This window comes from Mustela lutreola, chromosome 8 (assembly GCF_030435805.1).
Source record: "Mustela lutreola isolate mMusLut2 chromosome 8, mMusLut2.pri, whole genome shotgun sequence".
NCBI classification, from domain to species: domain Eukaryota; kingdom Metazoa; phylum Chordata; class Mammalia; order Carnivora; family Mustelidae; genus Mustela; species Mustela lutreola.
The window spans coordinates 151354786-151375895 of NC_081297.1; the positions used below are offsets into that span (position 1 = coordinate 151354786).

At 54.0% G+C, this 21110-nt stretch overlaps 1 protein-coding gene and 1 long non-coding RNA gene across 5 annotated transcripts; one reads left to right on the forward strand and one right to left on the reverse strand.

Annotated features, from left to right (window-relative positions):
* Positions 1 to 7516: 7516 nt before the first annotated feature.
* On the reverse strand, positions 7517 to 11034 carry ARSA (arylsulfatase A). 4 transcript variants are annotated; one of them, XM_059187416.1, is made up of 9 exons: positions 10845 to 11032; positions 9955 to 10207; positions 9545 to 9785; positions 9209 to 9427; positions 8965 to 9134; positions 8553 to 8677; positions 8333 to 8460; positions 8046 to 8148; positions 7517 to 7954 (listed from the first exon to the last, which is right to left on the reverse strand). In XM_059187416.1, the coding sequence occupies exons 2-9, from the start codon at positions 10170 to 10172 to the stop codon at positions 7635 to 7637; spliced, it is 1524 nt and encodes a 507-aa protein (XP_059043399.1). In that variant the 5' UTR covers positions 10173 to 10207; positions 10845 to 11032; the 3' UTR covers positions 7517 to 7634. The 4 variants fall into 4 exon arrangements, with proteins under 4 accessions (XP_059043399.1, XP_059043400.1, XP_059043401.1 ...); XM_059187417.1 differs by having other exon boundaries at positions 10778 to 11032; XM_059187418.1 differs by having other exon boundaries at positions 10875 to 11031.
* An 89-nt stretch (positions 11035 to 11123) lies between these two features.
* Positions 11124 to 14624, forward strand: LOC131839675 (uncharacterized). Its single transcript, XR_009357043.1, has 2 exons — positions 11124 to 11658; positions 12312 to 14624. It is a non-coding gene; the product is annotated as an uncharacterized LOC131839675 (long non-coding RNA).
* The last annotated feature ends 6486 nt before the right edge of the window (positions 14625 to 21110 follow it).

The window sequence follows — 21110 nt, forward strand, 5'->3', positions numbered from 1 at the left end:
TTATTTATTTGACAGAGAAAGATCACAAGTAGGCAGGCAGAGAGAGAGCAGGAAGCAGGCTCCCTGCTGAGCGGAGAGCCCAATGCGGGACTCGATCCCAGGACCCTGAGATCATGACCTGAGCCGAAGGCAGCGGTTTAGCCCACTGAGCCACCCAGGTGCCCCCTAGATGAGTTTTTAAACAGAAACTGGAGCAGGCACTCTCTCTCTCTCTTTTTTTAAATTTAATTTGATTTTTTTTCAGTGTTCCAGGAGTCATTGTGTATGCACCACACCCAGGGCTCCATGCAATCTGTGCCCTCCTTAAAACCCACCAGCAGACTCACCCAACCCCCCCACCCCCGCCCCTCCAAAACTCTCAGAGTTTTTTTCTCAGAGTCCACAGTCTCTCATGGTTCCTCTCATGGTTCCTCTCCCCCTCTGATTTCCCCCAACTCCCTTCTCTTCTCCGTCTCCCCATGTCCTCCGTGTTATTCCTTATGCTCCACAAGTAAGTGAGACCATATGATAACTGACTCTCTTGGGCACTGTCCCTCTTAAACTCCACAGTGGCTCCCCACAGTGGCTCCCCACTGGGTCGGCTGGTCCCTGCCCCTCTCAAGAACCCCCTCCCTCCACCCTATTTCTGCCCTAGAACCTCTGAGCACCCCAAGGGCAGCCGCTGTCCTCTGTGTGTTGCTGGGTGGCCTATCCTCCTCCTGGTCGCTGGGGGGCTGGAGCCCGGGAGCTGGGTAACCCTAACCCTGGCAGAGGCTGTGGGAGACGAGCCCGAGAGAGCAGGGGTGCAGCTGCTGCCCTCGCCCTGGAGCTCAGTGCAGGGCTTGGGCACATGTATTGATGCCTGCCAACCCCCCCATGGACGTGAGCAAGTCTCTAGCATCAGGACTCTGATCTCCGCAGACCTGGCTAAGGAGAGAATTCCTGAATTAAAACGTCTATACACATTCTTGTTTAAAATATTGAAAGAGTAAAAATAATCCAAATTTTGACCAACTAAAGGTATATTGACTTAATTGAAATATTGGACAGATATGAAGAAAAGTAATATGGAAAACAGTCATGCTATTATGAGGAAATGTGCAGGCCCTGCGCTAGACACTAGGTGAGCATGAAGAAGGCCGGCAGCCTTTGTTCCCCAGCTGTTCTCCTGCACGAACATCTCTTCATCCTTACCTGTACTGTAGGTGCCCGTGAGAGACCCCCCAAATGCAAATAGAAACATCCCCAGAAAAACCAAGAATTAAAAAAATTGCATTATTTAACTGCAAGCAAAAAAAGGTTATTTGACCACAAGAAAAGTACCCAACTGAGGACTCTGGTGAGACATGCACAAACTTGCCCTCCGGACAGGCTGAGAGCAGAGCTCGGGCAAGTCGGTGCTCATCACCATTCTCATAAACACTATACAAAATAGAATTTGTCTTTTTAAAGTTTTGTCTTTTCCATTATAAAGAGCTCATGGTCATTGTGGGAATTTTGGGAGGGGCAGAAAATGGGAGGTAAAAAAAAAAAAATTCTTATAGCAACTCAAAGACCACTCTTACTGATGTTTTGGTGTATTTTTTTCCAGTCTCCTTTCTATACATGGGTTTTTATTGTATTTTGTCTGCAACCAGAGAGAGATCGGGGGATCCAATGAAGAATTTAAGGCAAGACAATGAAAGCAAAGCAGCCTGCACCACTGTGAAGTGAGCCGCGTGTGATGTAAGATGGCCTTCACACCTGAGTCTCTAGTTCTGAAACACAGACCAACAAATGCATGATCAGAAATGTTAGAAACAAAACAGCCAGAAAAAGGAGGAAAAAATAGACCCGAAAATCAACTTAGTAAGCTTATTATTATACACACTGGATTCTGTATTTTACATGTAGAGAACACCATTCTCTTTGGATGTCTGTGAAAACAGACATCTTCAACACTAGACCATGGAACAGGTGTGACTCCAAGCTTTCGGCTCTAGGCGGGTCTAGACCAGACAGGGCAGGAGGAGTCAAGCAGTCGTGGCTGCTGGAAGGCTTCTGGGAGGACAAGAGGCTCCTCCTTGAGGTCCTGTGACATGGGTGCTTGGCCTTTGTCCTGAGTGCTGCCATTCCTGGGCTCAGCACTGTGCTCAGTCTCCTGCCGGAGGAAGGCCAAGGGCGGAGCGCCAGGCTGCCGGTCTTGCCGAAGACCCACAGGGTGCTGCAGTGAGGCGTGTGTAGGAGAGAGGCAGGGGGAGGAGACACCAGTGTGAAGGCCAAACTCAAGGCTCCCTTAACCATCACTGGAAGGATGAGAAACGGGAATATTTACCTGCTGGCTCCTGGCCCCCACAGGTGGGGGGCTGCCCCAGGAGTGCGCACCTTCTGCCCTTCAGAGCCGCTCATAGGTGGGTTGAGAGCAGAGCAAAGAAGCCCTCTGAGGGTCGTCCAGCCACAGCTGAGGCCAGCAGTCCTGTCCCCAACTTTGGATCCTTGAAAGCCCAGCGGTATTTCTGACCTCCTCAGGAGAGGCCCCGAGGGCAAAACCCATGACCAGGGAGCATGCGGGAAGACCCTCCTGCACTCCCAAGCAGGGATCCAAGGCTGCCCCCAGGATGCAGAAGTAAGTGGCCCCCTCTGAAGAGAGGCTATGAGGGAACAGCCTCGGTGCTGAGCAGAGCAGGTACCAGGCTCCTCACCACTCCTCAGGTGGAAACCACTGCAGTGAGCTGGCTGGTTTGCAGGTGTGGACAGGTGTGGTGGAAACCGTGCAGGCGTGAAGGCCAGGATTGATGCAGCACGGGGGCTCTCCCGGAATGCATCCTCACCCCCACCACCTGGGTCCTGTTCTACAGAGTTGGTGTACAAGCCAGCAGACAGGTCCTGTCTGACACCCAGGTGCCCGTCCTGAGGGAGCACCCACTGAACCCAAAGTCAGCCACACTGAGTCCTGCTCCCTCAGACCTGCGAATCAAGTCCTTGTATGCACAGAGCTCGGCAGAGACGAGGACTAAACAATCTACCTAAAAGCTGTCTCAACCATCATTTGAGTTGATGGCAAAAAGGGGAACCTGGATTTTATTATTTATTTCCTTTGCATAGATTTGGGGGCAGTTGGCCCCTGGCACCTGTGCAAAGCCCCCGTGACCCGGAACCCCACGCAGGGCCCGGTGGGGACCTTGCCACTCCTTGGCCTTTACCTACACAGGACATGCTGACCCTGGACGGCACAACCCACCTGCTCTCCTGGGGGGGGGGGGTCCTGCATGAGGTTGGCCTGTACCTGCGGTCAGCGGAAGGGGCACGGAGGAGGCTCCTGGGAAGGGCAGCAGAGGAGTGGGTGCAGCACCACCGGTCACCGGGACACGCCTTGTCCTTGCTTGGGACTCCACGTAGGGACTGGCCTGTGCGGCTCACGCGGGGAGGCAGCTCAGGGAGGTGACTTGCCCAGCAGGGTACGAAGAAGGAGGTCGTGCTCTTCAGACATGACACCCACCCCAAGGGTGGCAGCACGGGCACAGGTGGTTCCCCAGGGCTGTGCCTTGTGTCCACCCCAAACGGCACATTACATGGAGCCTCTGGCAGGGACCATTCCTGTCCCCGCCAGTCCACTTTTTAAAAATTTTATTTATTTATTTATTTGATGGAGAGACCGAGAGAACACAAGCAGACAGAAGAGCAGAGGGAGAAGCAGACTTCCGGCTGAGCGGGAAGCCTGATGTGGGGCTCGATTCCAGGACCCCAGAGTCATGACACTTAACTGAGTCACACAGGTGCCCCTGTCTCTAACCAAAGGAAATTTAGTGGGACGGTGCTGAGGACTCCTAGGGTGGAAGAGAAGGCATGACAAGTGTGCCCCAGAGGGTCAGTGGCTGCCTCTAGAGTCGATGGGCCGCTCCTGCCCCCAATCTGGCCCAGCTCTGCTGTAAGAAGCCCCTTCTTCTGTTCTGTGGGTCCCCCCCCCACCTGGAGATCCACATCCGGGTGATGGCCAGCTGCTAGACCAACGGCCCCTCCCTCCAGGTCTCACTGGGCAGTGGGTGCTCCTGGGCAGGGCAGGCTCCAGCCCCATGTGGTTCTAGTGTTTGCCAAATGATGAGATGTTTCCACTCCTGCTGGGGAGTCCGGGGCCAGGCCACCTTCCCACAACTGCTCTCTCTAGGGCCCTAGCTGCCTGTCAGCTCGGAGGGCACCCCAGACCCCTCTTTCTCCCTTGGGTCCCTTTCTTCTGAGAACACCTGGAGAGAGAGACTCAGCTCTCCCTCCTTGCTTGGGGGTGTTGGGGGGTGTTGGGCTGCTAGCAAAATACCGTTTGTGCCGCAGTGTGGGGAGGGGCTGTCACACCTTGGCCCTTGTGGCTGCGACGGTTCACAGGGACCTTCACACACAGGAGCTGCGGAGGCTGACAGGGAGGCATCTCTTTTGTGGCTCACCCCTGCACCCGGCCAGGGGTCAAGGTGAATGGACCATCAGACCCCAGAAAGGCGGTGTTGGGGTGCAGCAAGGAAAGGTTACACCTGCGTTAGTGCTGTGGTGACGCGATCTACAAGAGCATGGAGAACTCGGCTGGGATTGCAGGCATTGCCTGGGCTGCTCTGAAAAATACATGTACTTTCCTAAGTAAAAACATTCAGGCAAGAGGCAAATATAAGCTTTACTCTGTGAAAACATCCCCTTTGCTCCCCCTTCTGGTCACTTGGGGGACAGGTGAGCAGGTGCCCAAGGTGGGGGTGGTCGGGGGAGGGGTCCTCAGCAGGTGCTGCTCACCTGCTGCCACTCCCGCTGCTCCGGACCTCGCCTCTTTCTTCCCAACGCACCTGGAGGGACACCACAGCCCCGCTGTGTTTGTTCCGTCCATTGCAAGCAGAGAGAGCCCCTTCCAGAGGAGACCCAGCTGCCGGAGGACGTTGCTCCGTAGGAATGGAAAGCTACCGGTCTGGTGAATGGTGACTCTTATGCTCACAGGGAAAGGGGCTTTTTTTTTTTTTTTTTTTTAAATCAACAGCAGCTAAGAAGGGAAGAGCAGGGATACCGTAGACAGCATTCAGGACCACCTCGAGTGTGTGTGCTCACACATATGAGCTAGTATGTGTCTCTCCGTACGCTTGTGTGTGTTTGCACATGTGCACAAGTGACTGGACGGGGAGCAGCTAGAACGCCGAGACAAGCATTTCTGCTGCAAAACCATCCCAGCAAGGGGCACCTGGATGGCTCAGTGGGTTGAGCCTTTGCCTTTAGCTCAGGTCATGGTCCCGGGGTCCTGGGATCAAGCCCTGCATTGGGCTCTCTGCTCTGCAGGGAGCCTGCTTCCTCCTCTCTCTCTGCCTGCCTCTCTGCCTACTTGTGATCTCTGTCAAATAAATAAATAAAATCTTAAACGAAACAAAACCACCATCCCAGCAAGACCACCAGTGGGCTGGGAGGGTGACAGTCTGCTTCTCCCCAAACCTTGGCTGCAGTGGGTGGGTCTCAGCGTAGCCAACAGGGGAACGTCCCTGATGTGCTCAGTGACCTGGATCCCCACTCCCCCCGCGGTGGATCCCCACTCCCCCCGCGGTTATGCTCCTAAAGGACCCACACTCCTCGTTTGTGGCACGTAGCGCAAAATTCTCATTTCTCTTCAAGTATACAATACAGATGTGACAACCTAAGTGTGTAGCTTTACTGCTTTGTACATACGTACACAGTTTCCACCCTCCAGTACCCCTAGTGTCCCTTCTCAGGTAATAGCCATATGTCCCCCACACCCACCCAGGTGGAAGGGGCCCTATTGTGCCCGAATCCCACCTTCCAGAGATCTCAGGGCTGACGCCCATACCCTTCACTAGACAAGAAGTGCCCTGGGAACAGGGAGGGGTTCCCTCTGGTGATCTGGGCCTCAGCATCACACACAGCCCTCTGTGTGGAGCGAACTTCAGCCAAGTGGGTGGCGGGCCCAAAGCAGCCCCTGCCTTTATGGGTGTTAGCGCTGGTGTGGTTCTTGCCGAGCACTTGGGTATCTGGCGGACATGCACAGACAGTGGGCCTGCTTTAGTTCCTCAGGCCTCCCTCTGGAACCAAGGCCCCTTGAGGTGACTGTGTCCCACCAGAAGAGAAGGGGCAGCCTACAGGAGGGCACGCCCAGCTCATCTGGGCCCTCCTAACCAGCATCACTGGCTGCAAGGGTCCCCAGGGAAAGCACTGCCCTAGGGGGGGCAGCTCCAAGACACAGCAGGATCTGAGGCATGAACAGCTTCTGGGCTGCCTGTGGACACAGTTGCCGTGCATCCCGCGTCTCATTCCAGCAAGACTTCTTTGGTCTGAAAGGGACAGATAACCCCCCAGCAGCGGCTTAAGCCAGTGGTGTTGATTATATCCTGAGCTCTGGAGCTAGGTGGCTGGGGACATGGGTTTAGCAGCTGCAGGCTGTCTGGGCGGGACAGTGAGAGCACCGCACCCTCACTGCCCCAAGAAAGAACGCTGCAGGGAACCTGGCAGACAACGACTGACCTTTCGTGGACCAGGACTTAGCCATGTGGCATTCAGGGACCAGTCACTGGATGGGATTGTGACTGGCTCAGACTGGGTTCCGGAGAGGCCATGCCTCCTCGTCCACGGGCCTCTGCCCAACACTGGGAAGGCGAGTTGTCTATCAGCAGGATGTGGATACCACCCTCAAGCATCCAGACAAGCTCTTCTTGTCAAGCTGGCCGGGAGGGAGCATGGGTATCCGTGTGCACCTGTCATGCGTGCACACACAAGGTGACTACAAGGTCTACACTTTGCTCACGTGGGTACAGGTGGGTGGTTGGAGTCCCCTCTGCAGAGAGCACACCAGCCCCACCAGAGGACGGCTGAGTCAGCACACCAGAGCTGAGGGCTGTTGGGAGGGCAGTGGGGAAGGCCTCAGAGGATATGAGGCTTCTAAGGAGCCTGAATGTAATGCTGAGCACCGCTGGAGAGTGTGGCCTGCAGAGTGCGGAGCAGGGAGGGAGCCAGCCCTGAGCTGCGCCTCCTCTGCTGGGTGGGACAGGGCAGGTGGAAAACGCAGAGCTCCGAAAGGGGCAGAGGCAGGGTCTGGGGGTTATCCCAGGGGCTTGTCTCCTCTTACCCACCTGGAGTGTGCAATCGTCATCCACCCTCAGCCCTCAGCCCCTCGGACGGGTTTCTGAGAAGAGCCTGCCCCCCCACCCCCCACCGCCCCAGTCGTGGTGCCCCCATGGACTGTCCGGGCACACCTGGGGCTCACGGGTGCTCGGCAACTTCAAGGTCTCTGCCCACCTTGCCCTCACACCCACCCACCCTGCTCCTGCCACACAACAGCACTTTCGATGGCTTCCTGGCTTCCGGGAGGGACACACGCACACTCAGGAACCCAGCTTGCACTGACAATCACAACGGCGGTGGGCAACTCCCGGAGCCCAGTGCTTGGGTTCAGATCCCAGCCTGACCTCATAACAGCTGGGTGGCCTCAGACAAGTTGCTGAACCTCTCCACACCGATTTCCTCATTTGTAACCCAGGCAGAACAGCACCTACCTCTGGGGTCATCATAAGGATCAGATGAATTCCCACGCTTGTGAGTATCACATGGTGTTATTAGGTTACTGGGTACAGAGCCCCTCCGCACACCCACACTGCTGCCGCCAACCATCCCGGGTGGGGCAGGCGCCCTGGGTGGGCCTGCCCACGCTCTCAGGCCTGGGGCTCTGGGCAGTGGCAGCAGGAAGGCCGGGGGGTGCAGCCAGGCTGACAGCAGATCTGCAGGGCAGGGTCCTCGCCACGGGCCATCTGGCTGGGGCTGAAGGTCACCGAGGAGTCAAACTGGGCCTTGAGCAGCTGGAGTTGCTTCAGGGCCTGCATCGCCTCGGGGGCGACCTCGGCCACGCCTCCCAGAAGGTTGTAGTTCTCTCCAGGGTCCTCAGACAAGTCAAAGAGCAGTGGGGGCTCGTGGGCAGTCAGCGGGTTAGAGGCGTGGCAGGCGGGGTCCGGTGTGGTGTCACTGTGGATGGAGCCTGGGGAGGGGGGGCACGTCTGGGCGAGGGGCAGGAGGGGCTGGGCTCTGGGGCTGCGAGGGGTCCGCAGGGCTGGGGGAGAGGAAATTACCCTGGGTGAAGAAGTGAGCTTTGTATTTCCCACTCCGCACAGCAAAGACCCCATGGACCTCGTCTGGGTAAGCCGAGTAGAAGAAGAGAGACTGCCGAGGGCTCTGGGGGCAAAGTCAGGGATCACAGAGTGGGCAGGGGGCCCCCAGCGCTCATGTGCATCTGCCTGGAGCCAGCGGCCTTGTGTCAGGCCCTGGACATGGAGCTGCTCCTCGCTCACCCAAGAAGCCCCACTGGTAGCCCCATCTGGATGCCGGACAGCCAGGGTCCCAGGGTCATAAGCCTTACCTTGCCTGTGCCCAGCAGCAGGGGGCTGAGGTCGACACCATCCAACGTGACGTTGGGCAGTGGAGCCCCTGTCAGTGTAGCCAGGGTGGGCAGCAGGTCCAGGGAGCTGGCCAGCTCATGGGTCACCCCTGGAGGCAGAAGGCTGTGTGATCACTCCACTGGCCATCGGGGTCGGGGAGGTGGGGCCGAGGGTTTGTGAGGAGAGGGCCTGCAGACTGACCAGGAGCGATGTGGCCTGGCCAGAAGGCCAAGGCAGGCTCCCGGACACCACCCTCAAAGGTGGTTCCCTTTCCACAACGAAGAAGGCCAGAGCAGCCGCCATGGGACATCCTCATGGTCTCAGGCCTGGGGCACACAAGGAAGCTGTCAGTGGTGCTCAGGATGACCCCAGAGTTCCACACTGTGCGCAGAAGTGGCCAGCACACACCTGTCCCCTCTGTGTCCTAGACCAGTACCTCCACACACCTGTGGCCCCCAGCTTCCCACATGCCCCATGGGTCACCATAACACAGCCAGCATCCCCCCGGACACCCTTAGCTGTACGTCCTCAGCCAGTGGTCAGGATGGGGAGGCCCCAGGGACCGGCCAGTGAGGCGTCAGCCAGCACGTCCCCACCCCCTGCCACAGCAAACCCGTTGTCTGCAGTGAAGATAACCAGCGTCTCTCCGAGCAGCCCCAGGTCCCCCACAGCTGTCATCAGGGCCCCCACAGCTGCGTCCAGCTCCATCAGGGAGTCCCCAAATGGCCCTCGGCCTGAGCGCCCGGAGAAGCTCTGCCCGCTGAACTGGGGGTAGTGGGTGTGCTGTGGGTGGAGACAGGAGTCAGCGCAGGCTAGGGGTCAAGGGCAGCTCAGGGGACAAGGCCACGGTCACTCACGTGAGAGGCATAGTACAGGAAAAATGGCCGGCCCTGGCGCTGGGCGTCAGCCATGAGGTCACGGGCGAAAGCCACGTAGCGGGCCTCCAGTCCAGGTAGCCAGGGGGGCTGCGCTTCCACGGACAGGTTGGCCAACAGCGGGATAGGGACCAGGCCCTGGTCACAGCTGCCATCACAGGGGGTGGACGGCGGAAAGCAGGTCAGGTTCTGGCAAGGGCCCTGGCGGAGCAGGTCCATTCAGGAGTCTGGGCTGGGGGGTGGGGCTCAAGGGGTTAAGGGGAAGGGGACTGGTCAGGGGTGGGGAGGAGGGTGGTTGAGGGCCCTGGAGGTTCCTACCTGGTCATGGGAGTACGGGATGCCCAGGAATCGATGGAAGCCCTGGTGGGGGGGCAGAAAGGCCCCCTCAGGCCCCACCCCAAGGTGCCACTTGCCAGCTATCCCTGTGAGGTAGCCTCGGGCAGCCAGGACCTCAGCCAGGGTCACCTCCTCCAGAGGCAGGCCCCCTCGGGAGCTGGGCTCCAGAACTCCAGGGTACAGGCCCATCCGGACTGGGAGTCGGCCGGTCAGGAGCGCAGCCCTATAGGGCAAGTCAGTCCGTGAGCCAGAGGGAAACTCAGGGTGAAATGGACACACGGAGGGATGAGAGGGGAGGACGACAGAGAAATGCGAACCTCTCCAAAGAGACAGAGCCCTCTGCCTCCCCGGCTGGAGCCCAGAGTGAATCTGGGAGATGCCCCCTCACTTACCGGGAGGGTGTGCACAGAGACATGGGCACATAGAAATCGGTGAAGCGCAGCCCGCCTGCGGCCAGCTGGTCCAGGTTGGGGGTGGTGGAGCTGGGGTGCCCATAGGAGCCCAGGTCCCCATAGCCCAGGTCATCAGCAAAGATCAGCATGATGTTAGGTGGGCCAGCAGTGGCCAGGCCTAGGGCCAAGGCCAGAGCGAGAGCCCACAGTGCCACCATGGCACACAGCAAGGACGGGACTGTCACAAGAGACCCTTGGGAGAGAAAGCAAACTGGCTCCAGCATGCTCTACCCCAGAGACCCCAGATCCAAGCACTATCTTCCCCTGAGACCCCAAATCCAGATACTACCTCTCCCCAGAAATCCCAAAATCCAGGCACTACCTCTCCCCCGAGACCCCCAAATCCAGGAGTTACCTCTCCCCCGAGACCCCAAATCCAGGCCCTACCTCTCCCCTAAGACCCCCAGATCCAGGCGCTATCTCTCCCCCAAGACCCCCAAATCTAGGCATTACCTCTCCCCGGAGACTCCAAATCCAGGCACTACCTCTCCCCGGAGACCCCCAAATCCAGGAGTTACCTCTCCCGAGACTCCAAATCTAGGCGCTACCTCTCCCCTGAGACTCCCAAATCTAGGCGTTACCTCTCCCCGGAGACCCCAAATCTAGGCGTTACCTCTCCCCAGAGACATCAAATCCAGGAGCTACCTCTCGCCTGAGACCCCAGACCCAGGCACTACCCCCTTCTTGAGACCCCAGATTCAAATACTCCCCGACCCAGACAACCCCTTCCTGAAGTCCCAGCGGACCTCCGGAAACCACTGACCCCAACAGAACCCAGGAGACCGTAGCCTGGGATATAACTCTCTGGAGACCCCCGGGGACCAGGACACCTGATTCTCGGGCGATCGGACCCTCTTCACCTAAAGGCTGCGGCTCAGGCTCGTGGTCAGGGACAGAAGTCACATGACACTGACCCCCGGGTCCGGCGCGGCTGGACGAGGCCAGTACCCGGCCGAGGAGGGGCGGGTCCCGACAGCGGACAGCGGTGCCCTACGCGGGCGCTTCCGCCTCGGCCCCGCCCCGCCCCCGTCCCCGCCCTGCGGTCCCGTGACCCTCCGCGCGCGGCGGGCCGGGGCGGGGCTCGCGGGGGGCGGGGCCGCCAGGGGGCGGGGCCTGCTTGGGTCGGGACTGGGTCGGGGTTGGGCTTGGGGGCGCGGGGCGCTGGGCGGCTCGCGCTCGGCCCCCTTCGCGCCCCGAGGCCGTTGGAGGGGCTGGACGGGCCCGGCTGGAGCGGCGCGCGGGGTCGGGCGGGGCCCCCGCACCTCGGACTGGGTTTCTGGGTCCTTTTGGAAAGGCCCTGAACGCGCGGGGGGTGTGGGCATCGCTGGATGAGCCGCGCGGAACGAAGCGGTGGAACCCGCGACTGCTGGCTTTTCCCCGAACGTTACTTCCGGCGAGAGAGCAAACTCCTTCAAACCCTTTCCCCTCCGTGCACGCGTCTCCGCGTGTGTGTGTATTGGGTGCGTGTGCGTCCGGGTGTCTGGGGTCTGGCCTGCCTTGGGGTTACCCAATGGGAAGAACCCACCGGCAGGAGACGAGTAGGCTCTGGCTCCATCACTGGACCACCTTGGACAGATGACTTCACTTTTGTGGTCCCCAGTTGGTTCAGCCGTCTCGAAGTCAGAGGGCGTGCCCAGGAGGAAGGTTAGCTGGGTGTTTTACTCTGCAGTAACTGGGGCCCCCAGCCCGCAGCTCAGCTCCCTAGGGCAGCTCCCCCCACCCCGGGAAACTCTCCAGGGCAGCTTTCTGGCCTCAGTTTCCCCCACAAGCTCAGGGCATCCCTCTGGGACCTCTGACCTCAGGAAGACCAGGACCTGGGTTTCTGGTTGGGGAGGCTCCTGACCCTGGAACTGACGGGAGAGTGGACAGCGCCCTGAATGGCCTCTGGGAACAAGGGTTGGGGAACAGGGCACAGCTTCCACTGAAGCCGCACCCCAGCTGGGGAGCTGGCATTTTCCTGACAAAACATGAAAGCTCAAGACAAGGGGGAGTGTGGGGGAGCAAAATTTGAAGGGCAGGAACTCTCAGAGATGGGGCTCAGGGTTGTGGCCAAGACTTGCTGCTGACCTTGTGGGGAAAGGAAGGGTCCAGTCTCTGGCAACCCAACCCCTTGGCGGCACGTTCCAGGGTGGTTTCTGGGCCTTTGCGTGGGAGCGGTATGGGGCTGAGTGGCCAGGACAGGAAGTTTTTCTGTGGCCCAGAAATCTTTGAACCTGTAATTGGAGCTATCACAGCTGGTCGGCGCTGTGAATTGGAGTTTAAAAGGAGTTAACCAAAAGCACTTTCTTCCCTTTCAGCCGCAAGCTGGAAACTACCCCAGGCAGCCAAGGACCTGCCCTGATTCTTGGGAAGAGCCTGCCTGCGGTTGTAATGTTACGCAAAAGGCTGGCATCTCCCCCTGCGGCTCCTGAAGGCTGCTCAGGTGTGTGCACACGGGAACGCTGCACCAGCCCGGCCCTGACCTCTAGGTAGGGGGAAGGTCTGTGTGCTGCCAGCTATGTTTGTTCAAAGCCAAGCCTCTGCAGGCGCCTGAGTCTTTTGGAGATGTGAGTTCTTTTTTGGCATTGCTGCAGGAGCTGGCAGGAGGGTCAGCTTGGGATAGAGGCCTGATGGGAGGCAGCCTGCCAGCCGCATGATGTGGCTCTGGACGCCTGGGACATTGCTAATTCGGAACTGACGCCCACAGTTAGGAGAGGGGCCTTGCAATGAGTGGTGCTGGTCTTGTCTTTCTGTACCTAGGACAAAGGAGGAGAGGCCTCTGTCTCCTGGGCCTGTGTGGGGTGGGTGGGGTGGGTGAGTGTCTTCAGTGAGAACGAGAAGGGGCTGGCTAATGTGGGGACCCAGGACATCAGAAGCCATCTGTGGAGGCCTCCAGCTCCATCCTTGTTGCCCTCAGCAACCACTGTTCCTGTTCTTGCCCACCCGGGTGGGATTTCCTCCCCTGCAGCCACCTTGATGTGGTGTGGTTGGCCCCAGTTCCAGAAGGGCACAGCAGGTGGGTGCATCTCTCAACCAAGGGAGGGAGGTTTCCTTGACCAAACTTCAGTCAGGCTCCTGAACTGGCTCCTAGGCCCATCTGTGCACCTCCTTGTAAATCCCAGTTTTAGCAAAAGCGCTTCCCCTCGGTATCTGATCAGGTTCTTCTTCTTCTTCGAGATTTTATCTATTTATTTGAGAGAGAGAGCACATGGGGTGGAGGGGGAGCAGAGGGGGAAGCAGGCTCCCCACCGAGCAGGGAGCCCGACATAGGGCTCCAGCCCAGGACCCCAAGATCATGTTGTGAGTGGAAGGCATCTGGATGGTTAACTGACTGAGCCTCCCAGGGGCCCCCTCTGATCAGGTTCTCTATCTTCTCCTCCCCCCCGCCCCCCTGCTGATGTCTGAATCCCCTGACCTGTCCTTGGCCAGAATCCTGGCAGGTTGGTTGAACCAGAACCCCCCTCACCCCTGATGATTTTTTCTTGTGAAGCAGTCGGGCATTCCCACTGACCCCCACTTGCAGCTTGGCTATTGTAGATCAAGTTTTCCTGGACCCTCATAGGGTCCCTGTCAGTTTATCTTTAAACTGATAAAGATTAACAGGAGAAAGCCCATGCATTTGTTTAATTTTATAAGCTTCACCTGACATGGGAGACTTCATAAGGAAATGACCCGGAGAAACAGTTAAACCTGCGTATTTTGTGCTTGGTTGGATGGGGACTGGATAGCTGTGGGAGATTGTGGCACGTTGAGGTGTACGAGGCTGGTGAAGTGAACTGGGGGTGCCCATTTGTTGGGCTTCTTCCCTTTGTCTCTGGCACAAGGCTGTTCCTGTTCTCTGGGGACAGGGAGGGTGCCTCTTACAGGAGGGTTTGATGGCCTGTTTCAGGGGACAAGGGCGGGGAGGTTAGAGTGACCGTCCTGCTTCTGCTGTTTTCTCAGACCCCTTCACCTTGAACTATGCAGTGTGCAAGGCGTCATCGCTGGGGGTAGCATGTTCTGAACCCCATTACCATAGGGGTCTCACTTACCCATGCCGCAACCAGGCCTGAGCCCCCACCACGAAATTCCATCGCAGTGGTCTGTGTACGTACCGTGATGGTCCTGAATAACGTGTGCTTACTGTCTTCACTGGTTAAATGTGTCCTTTCTACAAAATTCTGGTGAGCTGACATACAGTGTCCCATTAGTCTCGGGGGCACAAAGTCACAGGCCAGCAGTTTCACACTTTCCTCACTGCTCGTGCGGTCAGTGTCCTCCTGGCCCCCACCGCCTAGCTCATCCTCACCCCTCTGGTAACTGCCTGGTTGTTCTCTGTTGTTAGGAGTCTGTTTCTTGGTTTGTCTCTTTTTTCTTTTGTTTATTTGTTTTGTTTCTTAAATTCTGCATATGAGTGGATTCATATATTTATCTTTTTCTGATTTATTTTACTTAGCACTGTAATATGTAGCTCTATCCATGCCATTGCAAATGGCAAGATTTCATTCTTTTCGGTGGCTGAGTCATATCCTGCTGTAGAGATCTGCCGCTTCTCCTTTACCTGCTCGTCAGTCCGTGGACCATGGACACTTGGGCCACTTCCATAATTTGGCTATTGTAAATAATGTTGCAATAAACCCAGGGTGCATGTATCTTTTTGGATTAATCTTCTTGTATTCTTTGGGCAAATGTACAGTAGCGGAGTGACTGGATCATAGGGTAGCTCTATTTTTAGCATTTTGTGGACTCTCTGTACTGTTGTAGAGTGGCTGCACCAGGTTGCATTCCCACCAACTACCTTAGCATTTTAACAAGTGTCAGGAATAATTCTTTCTTTAACAAGGTGCTGACTGGGAGGTTCTCATGGCATCCACTGGAAAGGAGAGGGCTTTGGGAAGGCTCCCAGAAAGGGGGTGCAGTTTTGAGCCGGTGGGAGGTTTACTGCCCTGGAGTGCAGTGGCTGGCGTGCAGTGGTGTGCCTTTGGGTCTGCTGTCCCTCTGCCCCTGCCCCACTCACTGCAGATCAGTAGGTACCCTCTGGCCCCAGGCCTCTGACCTTGCCGTTCCCTACCTGAAATTCTCGACCTTACATCAGCCTTGGCTATCTCCCCACCTCCTTCAGGTCCATTGGGATGTCACTGTCTCAGTGAGGCCTTCCCTGGTGTCCAAGCGCCTTCTCCTACTCTCTGCCCAGTTGTGAGCTGTTGCTCTTAGTTGACGTAAGCGAGGCTTAGCCTTGGCCGGGATGTGGCAAGTCTGTATTATTCCTACCATTATTGTCATACGGTGGTGCAGGGCCACGACCATGAGGAGTGCCAGACAGGGACAGTGTTCTGCAGGGGGCTGGGGAAGACAGGGCTCACCTGGGTGACAGCAAGGTGGCGAGATGAAGTCAACCTGTCAACTGAGTTACCAGCAGGGGGGAGGTCTTTCAAGTTTCATTCAGTCTTGCATGCAAGGGGAAAGCCTCCGAGAGACTACCTCAAAGATTCATTCAGGGCAGGAAAGAGAATCGCTGTTCGTCTAGATACAAAACAACCTCTGGTTACAGATCACTTTACCGTGAATGACACGCAGCTGGGCTGGTGACCGGTTCCCAAAACAGATTATGCCATCATTAAAGGTCATCAGATCATTGCCTGTGCAATTTCATCAGGAATGCTAATTTCTGAAGCTCTGCCCAGACCAGCCAGGGGACAGTTTTCCCTTTCCAGTGCTTTCTTTCAAGGGACTGGACGGGGCTCAGACTGAGCATCTTCTCAAGGAGATCCAGTGTTTAGCAGCAGATTCTAGACTCCATGTGTGTGGCCACCGGGACCCCCTACTGCAGAGCCTGGTGCAGGTCTGGCCTCGGGGGCTGGGGTCAGATGTCAGTGCATGGGTCCCAGGGCTTGAGGAACGTAAGGCTGTGGTGTAAGCTCCTCCGGAGGTCAGAGTCTAGCCTTCCAGGTCAAGACAGGGGCACTTTAATGTAAACGCAGGAGAGAAGACTTAGATACCAAAGGAACTGCACCATTTTGCACATCTCCTTCAGCAAAGTCCTGAGGAATGGATATTGGAGGAAGATGACCCTAAATCAGGTGAGACTGACAGTGAGCGTCCTTCTGGATCTGAGGGACTGGGATGGTATTGACCGAGCACTAGCAATTAAAACCAGGGCTCACGATAGCCCATGTGATGAAGCTGAGATGCTGAAAAGTCCTTGGCTTGGTGGTGTTGAAAAACAAAATTCAACTGAATAGATGTAAAGATCTAATTAGCTTTATTCAGTGACTCTTGGATCAGGCAGCATCCCATCCAGTAAGAAGAAGGGAGCTCCAAGGAGTTGTACAAACTGGGAGGATTTTAGAGGCAGAAGAAAGGAGACAAGGAAGTAAAAAGAGTGGATTGCTTCAGGCAAGGTCCCCTTTCCTTCCGGAAGGCAGGGGTCTCATCACACAGACGACCTCACTGGGCTGACCAGGAAATTCCAGACTGATAGGTTGAAATTCCCCTACTGGGAGAGGCTGAAACTGCAGTTAGGTTAGGTTATAAGTCTTGGGGGGGCTTAGCAAAAGTGACTACATTTTGGAGCCTGTCGTTTCTTTTTAGCAGTGGAGAAAAAGACATCCAAAGTCTGGGACATGAAGATACTGTGCTTCACCTGCTCAGTTGTCCCCCATGTATCCTCTAAGAGGGCCTGGAGGACATCCCTCCATCACCAAGATAATAAAGGCTGTAGTTTGGAGAAGGCAGGGGAGCAGCAACCCTCCTGAGAGGCTCTGGGGAAGCTGCTGTAGGGTGAGATGAAACAGAGCGAGGAGATAATGGGGTGGCAGAGGCCACGCGGCTAGGCAGGTGTGGTCATCATGTTGGTCAAACATAGTGATGTGGACTCAGAGACCATTGCATTGGCTCATTGGCCACGGAGTCACCCTCCAGGACACACAGGGGAGTGCCGGTGGAGGCTTGGGTGGTGCTGGAAAACCCTGCGTCTCAGGAACTGGCCTGCACTTGACTCACCACGCAGGAAAGTCGCTCCAGCTCCTCCTCCAATTCCTGGACATGAGTCACTCACAGACCTGAGCCCTGTGCCAGAGGGAAAGACCTGGCGGAAACACCCAAGGCCATGCTAAGTCTTCCCTGTGGCCTCCCCTGCAGGGAGGTGCAGACTTTGCCAAGGTTGCTATGCACTGGGCAGGGTGGGGGGTGGGGGAGGCACTTGAAGTTTTCAGGGATTGTCGGGTACTCGTTTTGATCTAAAGCCATTCCCTGGACATAAGTCCATCTCACAGTGGACATGGTGGCTATGCAAATTGATCTTGTGTTAATTTCCCCAGTTGTCAAGGTATATTGAGCAGCCAATGCAACACTATTTGCTGGTCCAGGCAAGGACTTCCAAGGCAGGCCCAGTGAGGCCTCTAGAACACCACTCGAGTATCAGCTGAGGAAACACCAGCTACTTTGACAGCTAAACCCCTAAGACTCAAGAACTTAATAAAACAGATTTCATTTCTTGTTTTCAGAAAGTCCAGTTTGCAACACTGGTAGGGATGGGGGGGCGGGGCTCTCTTCTCATTATAGTCATTTAGGGACCAGGACAAAGGAAGTGCTGCTATTTTCAACATACAGACTTCAAGTCATCCAGGATACCTACATCCAGCAAGCAGAAGGGTGAGGAGAGCAGGCAGGCTTGAGCAGGAGGCCTTTGTGGGTTAGGGTTAGAGTAGCACATATCATTTCCACCCAGATCAGTTCCAGAACTCTGTGACATGACCCTACCTAGATGCAAAAGGGGTTGAGAGGTGTGGCCTATTGGGGCCAGCAGTTGGGGCACCAGCTTTCCAACACGTCAGTTTGTCAACTGTGGCAGAAGAGTAACTCCCTAGAGAACCAGTTCCACGGTGTTTCTGGGGGCCCGGTGCATTTCTAGAAGCTCAAACTAGATGCTTCTCTTTCAGTCCTTCCAGCGACTTTGTAGGCACTAATCCTGGTGTATTAAATCCCTTTTTGGTCAAATTAGCTATGCACAATTCTGTAATCTATATCCAAACTCTAGCTTTTGCATTCAGTGAGACGAGAGGTTGGGGAACTGGGGGGCCAGTGTGTGAGGGATCACTTGGAGGGACATGGGTGATGTCAGAACTTGAGATGTCAAAATCCGGGGGTGCTTCAGTGGCTTAGTCAGTTAAGCATCTGACTCTTGATTTCAGGGTAATGAGTTCAAGTTCCTAGTTGGGCTCCATACCCCGTGTGGAGCCTGCTTAAAAAAAAAAAAAAAAAAAAAAAAAAGATGCCAAAATCCTAAGTGAATGAGAAGATGTAGGTGACCATTTGGGACCCATTGGTACAGTGCCATATTCCTAGTACCTCATATTTTGGGGTCTGTTTGTGTGTGTATAGGTCTATAATAAACATCTTAAAATGTAAAATGTCCTTCTGTTATCTATACACTCATTTAACATCTGTCCAGCAAACAATCATTAAACACTTATGTGTGCTGACTGCTGTGGTTGAATAAGAAAAGCATTTCTGGGGCGCCTGGGTGGCTCAGTGGGTTAAAGCCTCTGCCTTCGGCTCAGGTCATATCTCAGGTCCTGGGATTGAGCCCACATCGGGCTCTCTGCTCAGCAGGGAGCCTGCTTCTCCCCTTCTCTCTGCCTGCCTCTCTGCCTACTTGTGATCTCTGTCAAATAAATAAACAAAATCTTAAAAAAAAAGAAAAAGAAAAGAAAAGAAAAAAGCATTTCTGAGGCACCTGACTCAGTAGGTAGAACATGCACTTCTTGATCTCGGGGTTGTGAGTTCAAGACCCACATTGGGTATAAAGATTACTTTAAAAAGTTAGAAAAAAAAGAAAAAGAAAAAGATTTTCAACAACATAACCCAGTGCAAAACATTTGGAAATGTTCACTAGAATAAAATTTGCCTTCTTTTAAATGTATGTAGCTGAGCTTGAAAGAAAGCAAGGGATATCCCCAGAGACACTAAATGAAATGGAAACTAAAAGCAAGAGGGCAAGAAAGCATGTTATTGGGGACATTCTCAGGATTTTTAAAGACCCATAACTTCAGTGATGGGCTAGAAAGACTAGAAAAAATTGGATTTTCAAAAAAGAGAAAAGATATTGTGATGATCTCACCACAAGATGCAAATACAATCTCTCCTCAGAATTCATAAGCATAGACTTACCTTCAAATGGGTGTGGGTTTTAAATATATATTACCTGGGTGGTTTGGCATTGAGTTGAAGTGGTTGTAGGTTGGCAGCACGGGGGCGTCTAGCAGGAGCAGATGCAAATAATCTCTGGAGGACCACTGTCTTAACTCAGTCTCTCCAGGTTCTCACAGATTGGGTTAGCCAAACATGAGGTCACAATCTAAAATCATAAACCATATAAGTATGCTAAAAATGTTCACAGAGATAAAAGATGCAATTGAAAACCTGGAAAAGAGATGAGAAATGGTCAGAAAGGATCTTGGGGAAAAAAAAAAAGGAAAGACTCTGATAGATTTGAAAATGAACAAAGTATAACTTTATTTTTTAAAGGTTTATGTATTTATTTGTGAGAGAGAGATAAAGGGAGGGAGAGACAGAGAGGGAGAGAGAGAGAATAAGCAGGGGGAGTAGCAGAGGGAGAGAGAGAATCTCAAGCAGACTCCCCATTGAGTGCAGAGCCTGGTGCAGGGCTGGATCCCAGGACCCTAAGATCACGACCTGAGCAGAAATCAAGAGTCAGACACTTCATTGACTGAGCTACCCAGGTGACCCCAAAAATATAACTTTAGAAAACAAAAATAAAATTGAAATTTCAGCAGGCAGATTAAATAGCAAACTAGACACAGCTGAGAATTATTGAATAGGAAGCTGGCCCTAGAGGGACACCTGGGTGGCTCATTTAGGTAAGCGTTTGCCTTCAGAGAGACCTGATCCTGAGATCAGGTCATGATCTTAGGGTCCTGGATCAAGCCCTGCATTGGGCTACCTGCTCAGTGGGGAGCCTGCCTCTCCCTCTCACTCTGCCTCTCCCCCTGCCTGTTCTTAGGCTCTCCCTCTCTCTCTCAAGCAAATAAATAAAATCTTAAAAAAAAGATAAAAAGAAGATGGGTCTACAGAAATTACCCAGAATACAAAATAGACTGGGAGATGAGAATATTTTAGAATGAGAGGGTCTAACATATTTAAAAAATTTTAAATCTTTAAAAAATTTCATACCTTATAATTTCATTAAATGTATTCACAACGTTGTAGAACCATTACCATTATCCATTTCCAAAACTTTTCATCATACAAAACAGAAACTCTGTACCATGAAATAATAGCCACCTATTCCCTCCTCTCCCAGCCCCAGAAATATCTCATACAAGTTGATCATACGTTTGCCCTTTTGTGAATCAGTTATTTCACTTCACATAATGCTTTCAAGGCTCATCCATGAGATCTAACATATTTTTACAGAGGATACTGAGGAGATACAACATTTAAAAAGATGATACCCGGGAAATTCCAGATGCGATGAAAGACGTAGGCCGTAAGACCCAGGAGTCATAACAAACCCCAAACAGGACAACTAAAACCAAAACAGCACCTATATATAAATTGAAATTGAATCATATTAAAGATGACAGGCTCTTAAAAGCATCCAGAAAGAACAAATACAGAAAGAATAACAACTTAACAGCATTTATTTCAACGTCAGCAGCAGATCCTAGATGACAATAGAATCGTAAGTTAAAAATGTGGAGCGTAAATAACTGTTAATCTAGAATTGAATACGTAGGTTGACAGATTGCTACCTGCCTATTCTAATATCCATCATGCTTTCTTCCTCATTAATAGAGCCCTGATTTTGATGTGGGGGGCAGTCATGTGTTCACCTAAGAAAGAACTTCATTTCCTAAGCTCACTTGCAGCCAGACTCAGTTCTGACCAATGAAATAAAGTCGGGTTATTGAGTAGGGTTTAAAAAAAAAATCCTTAAGGAGGTCAGACATCTGTTCATGATGAAAAGCTCTCTGTAGATGACAACTAGAAGAGGACCTTCTAAATCTAGTAAAGGCCATCTACCAAAAAACCTTCACGTAATATCATACTTAATGGTGAAATATCAGATACTTTCCTCCCATGACTAAGAGCAAAGCCGGGCTGCTTGCTCTGAC

What these genes read in the sequence shown, in the direction of transcription:
- ARSA (XM_059187416.1), bottom strand. Translation starts at nt 10,172, where the DNA reads ATGGTGGCACTGTGGGCTCTCGCTCTGGCCTTGGCCCTAGGCCTGGCC. An exon ending in ATCTTCACTGCAGACAACGG is followed by an intron (nt 8,678 to 8,964) that starts GTTTGCTGTGGC and finishes TGTGTGCCCCAG; the next exon opens with GCCTGAGACCATGAGGATGT. An exon ending in TGCTGCTGGGCACAGGCAAG is followed by an intron (nt 8,149 to 8,332) that starts GTAAGGCTTATG and finishes CTTTGCCCCCAG; the next exon opens with AGCCCTCGGCAGTCTCTCTT.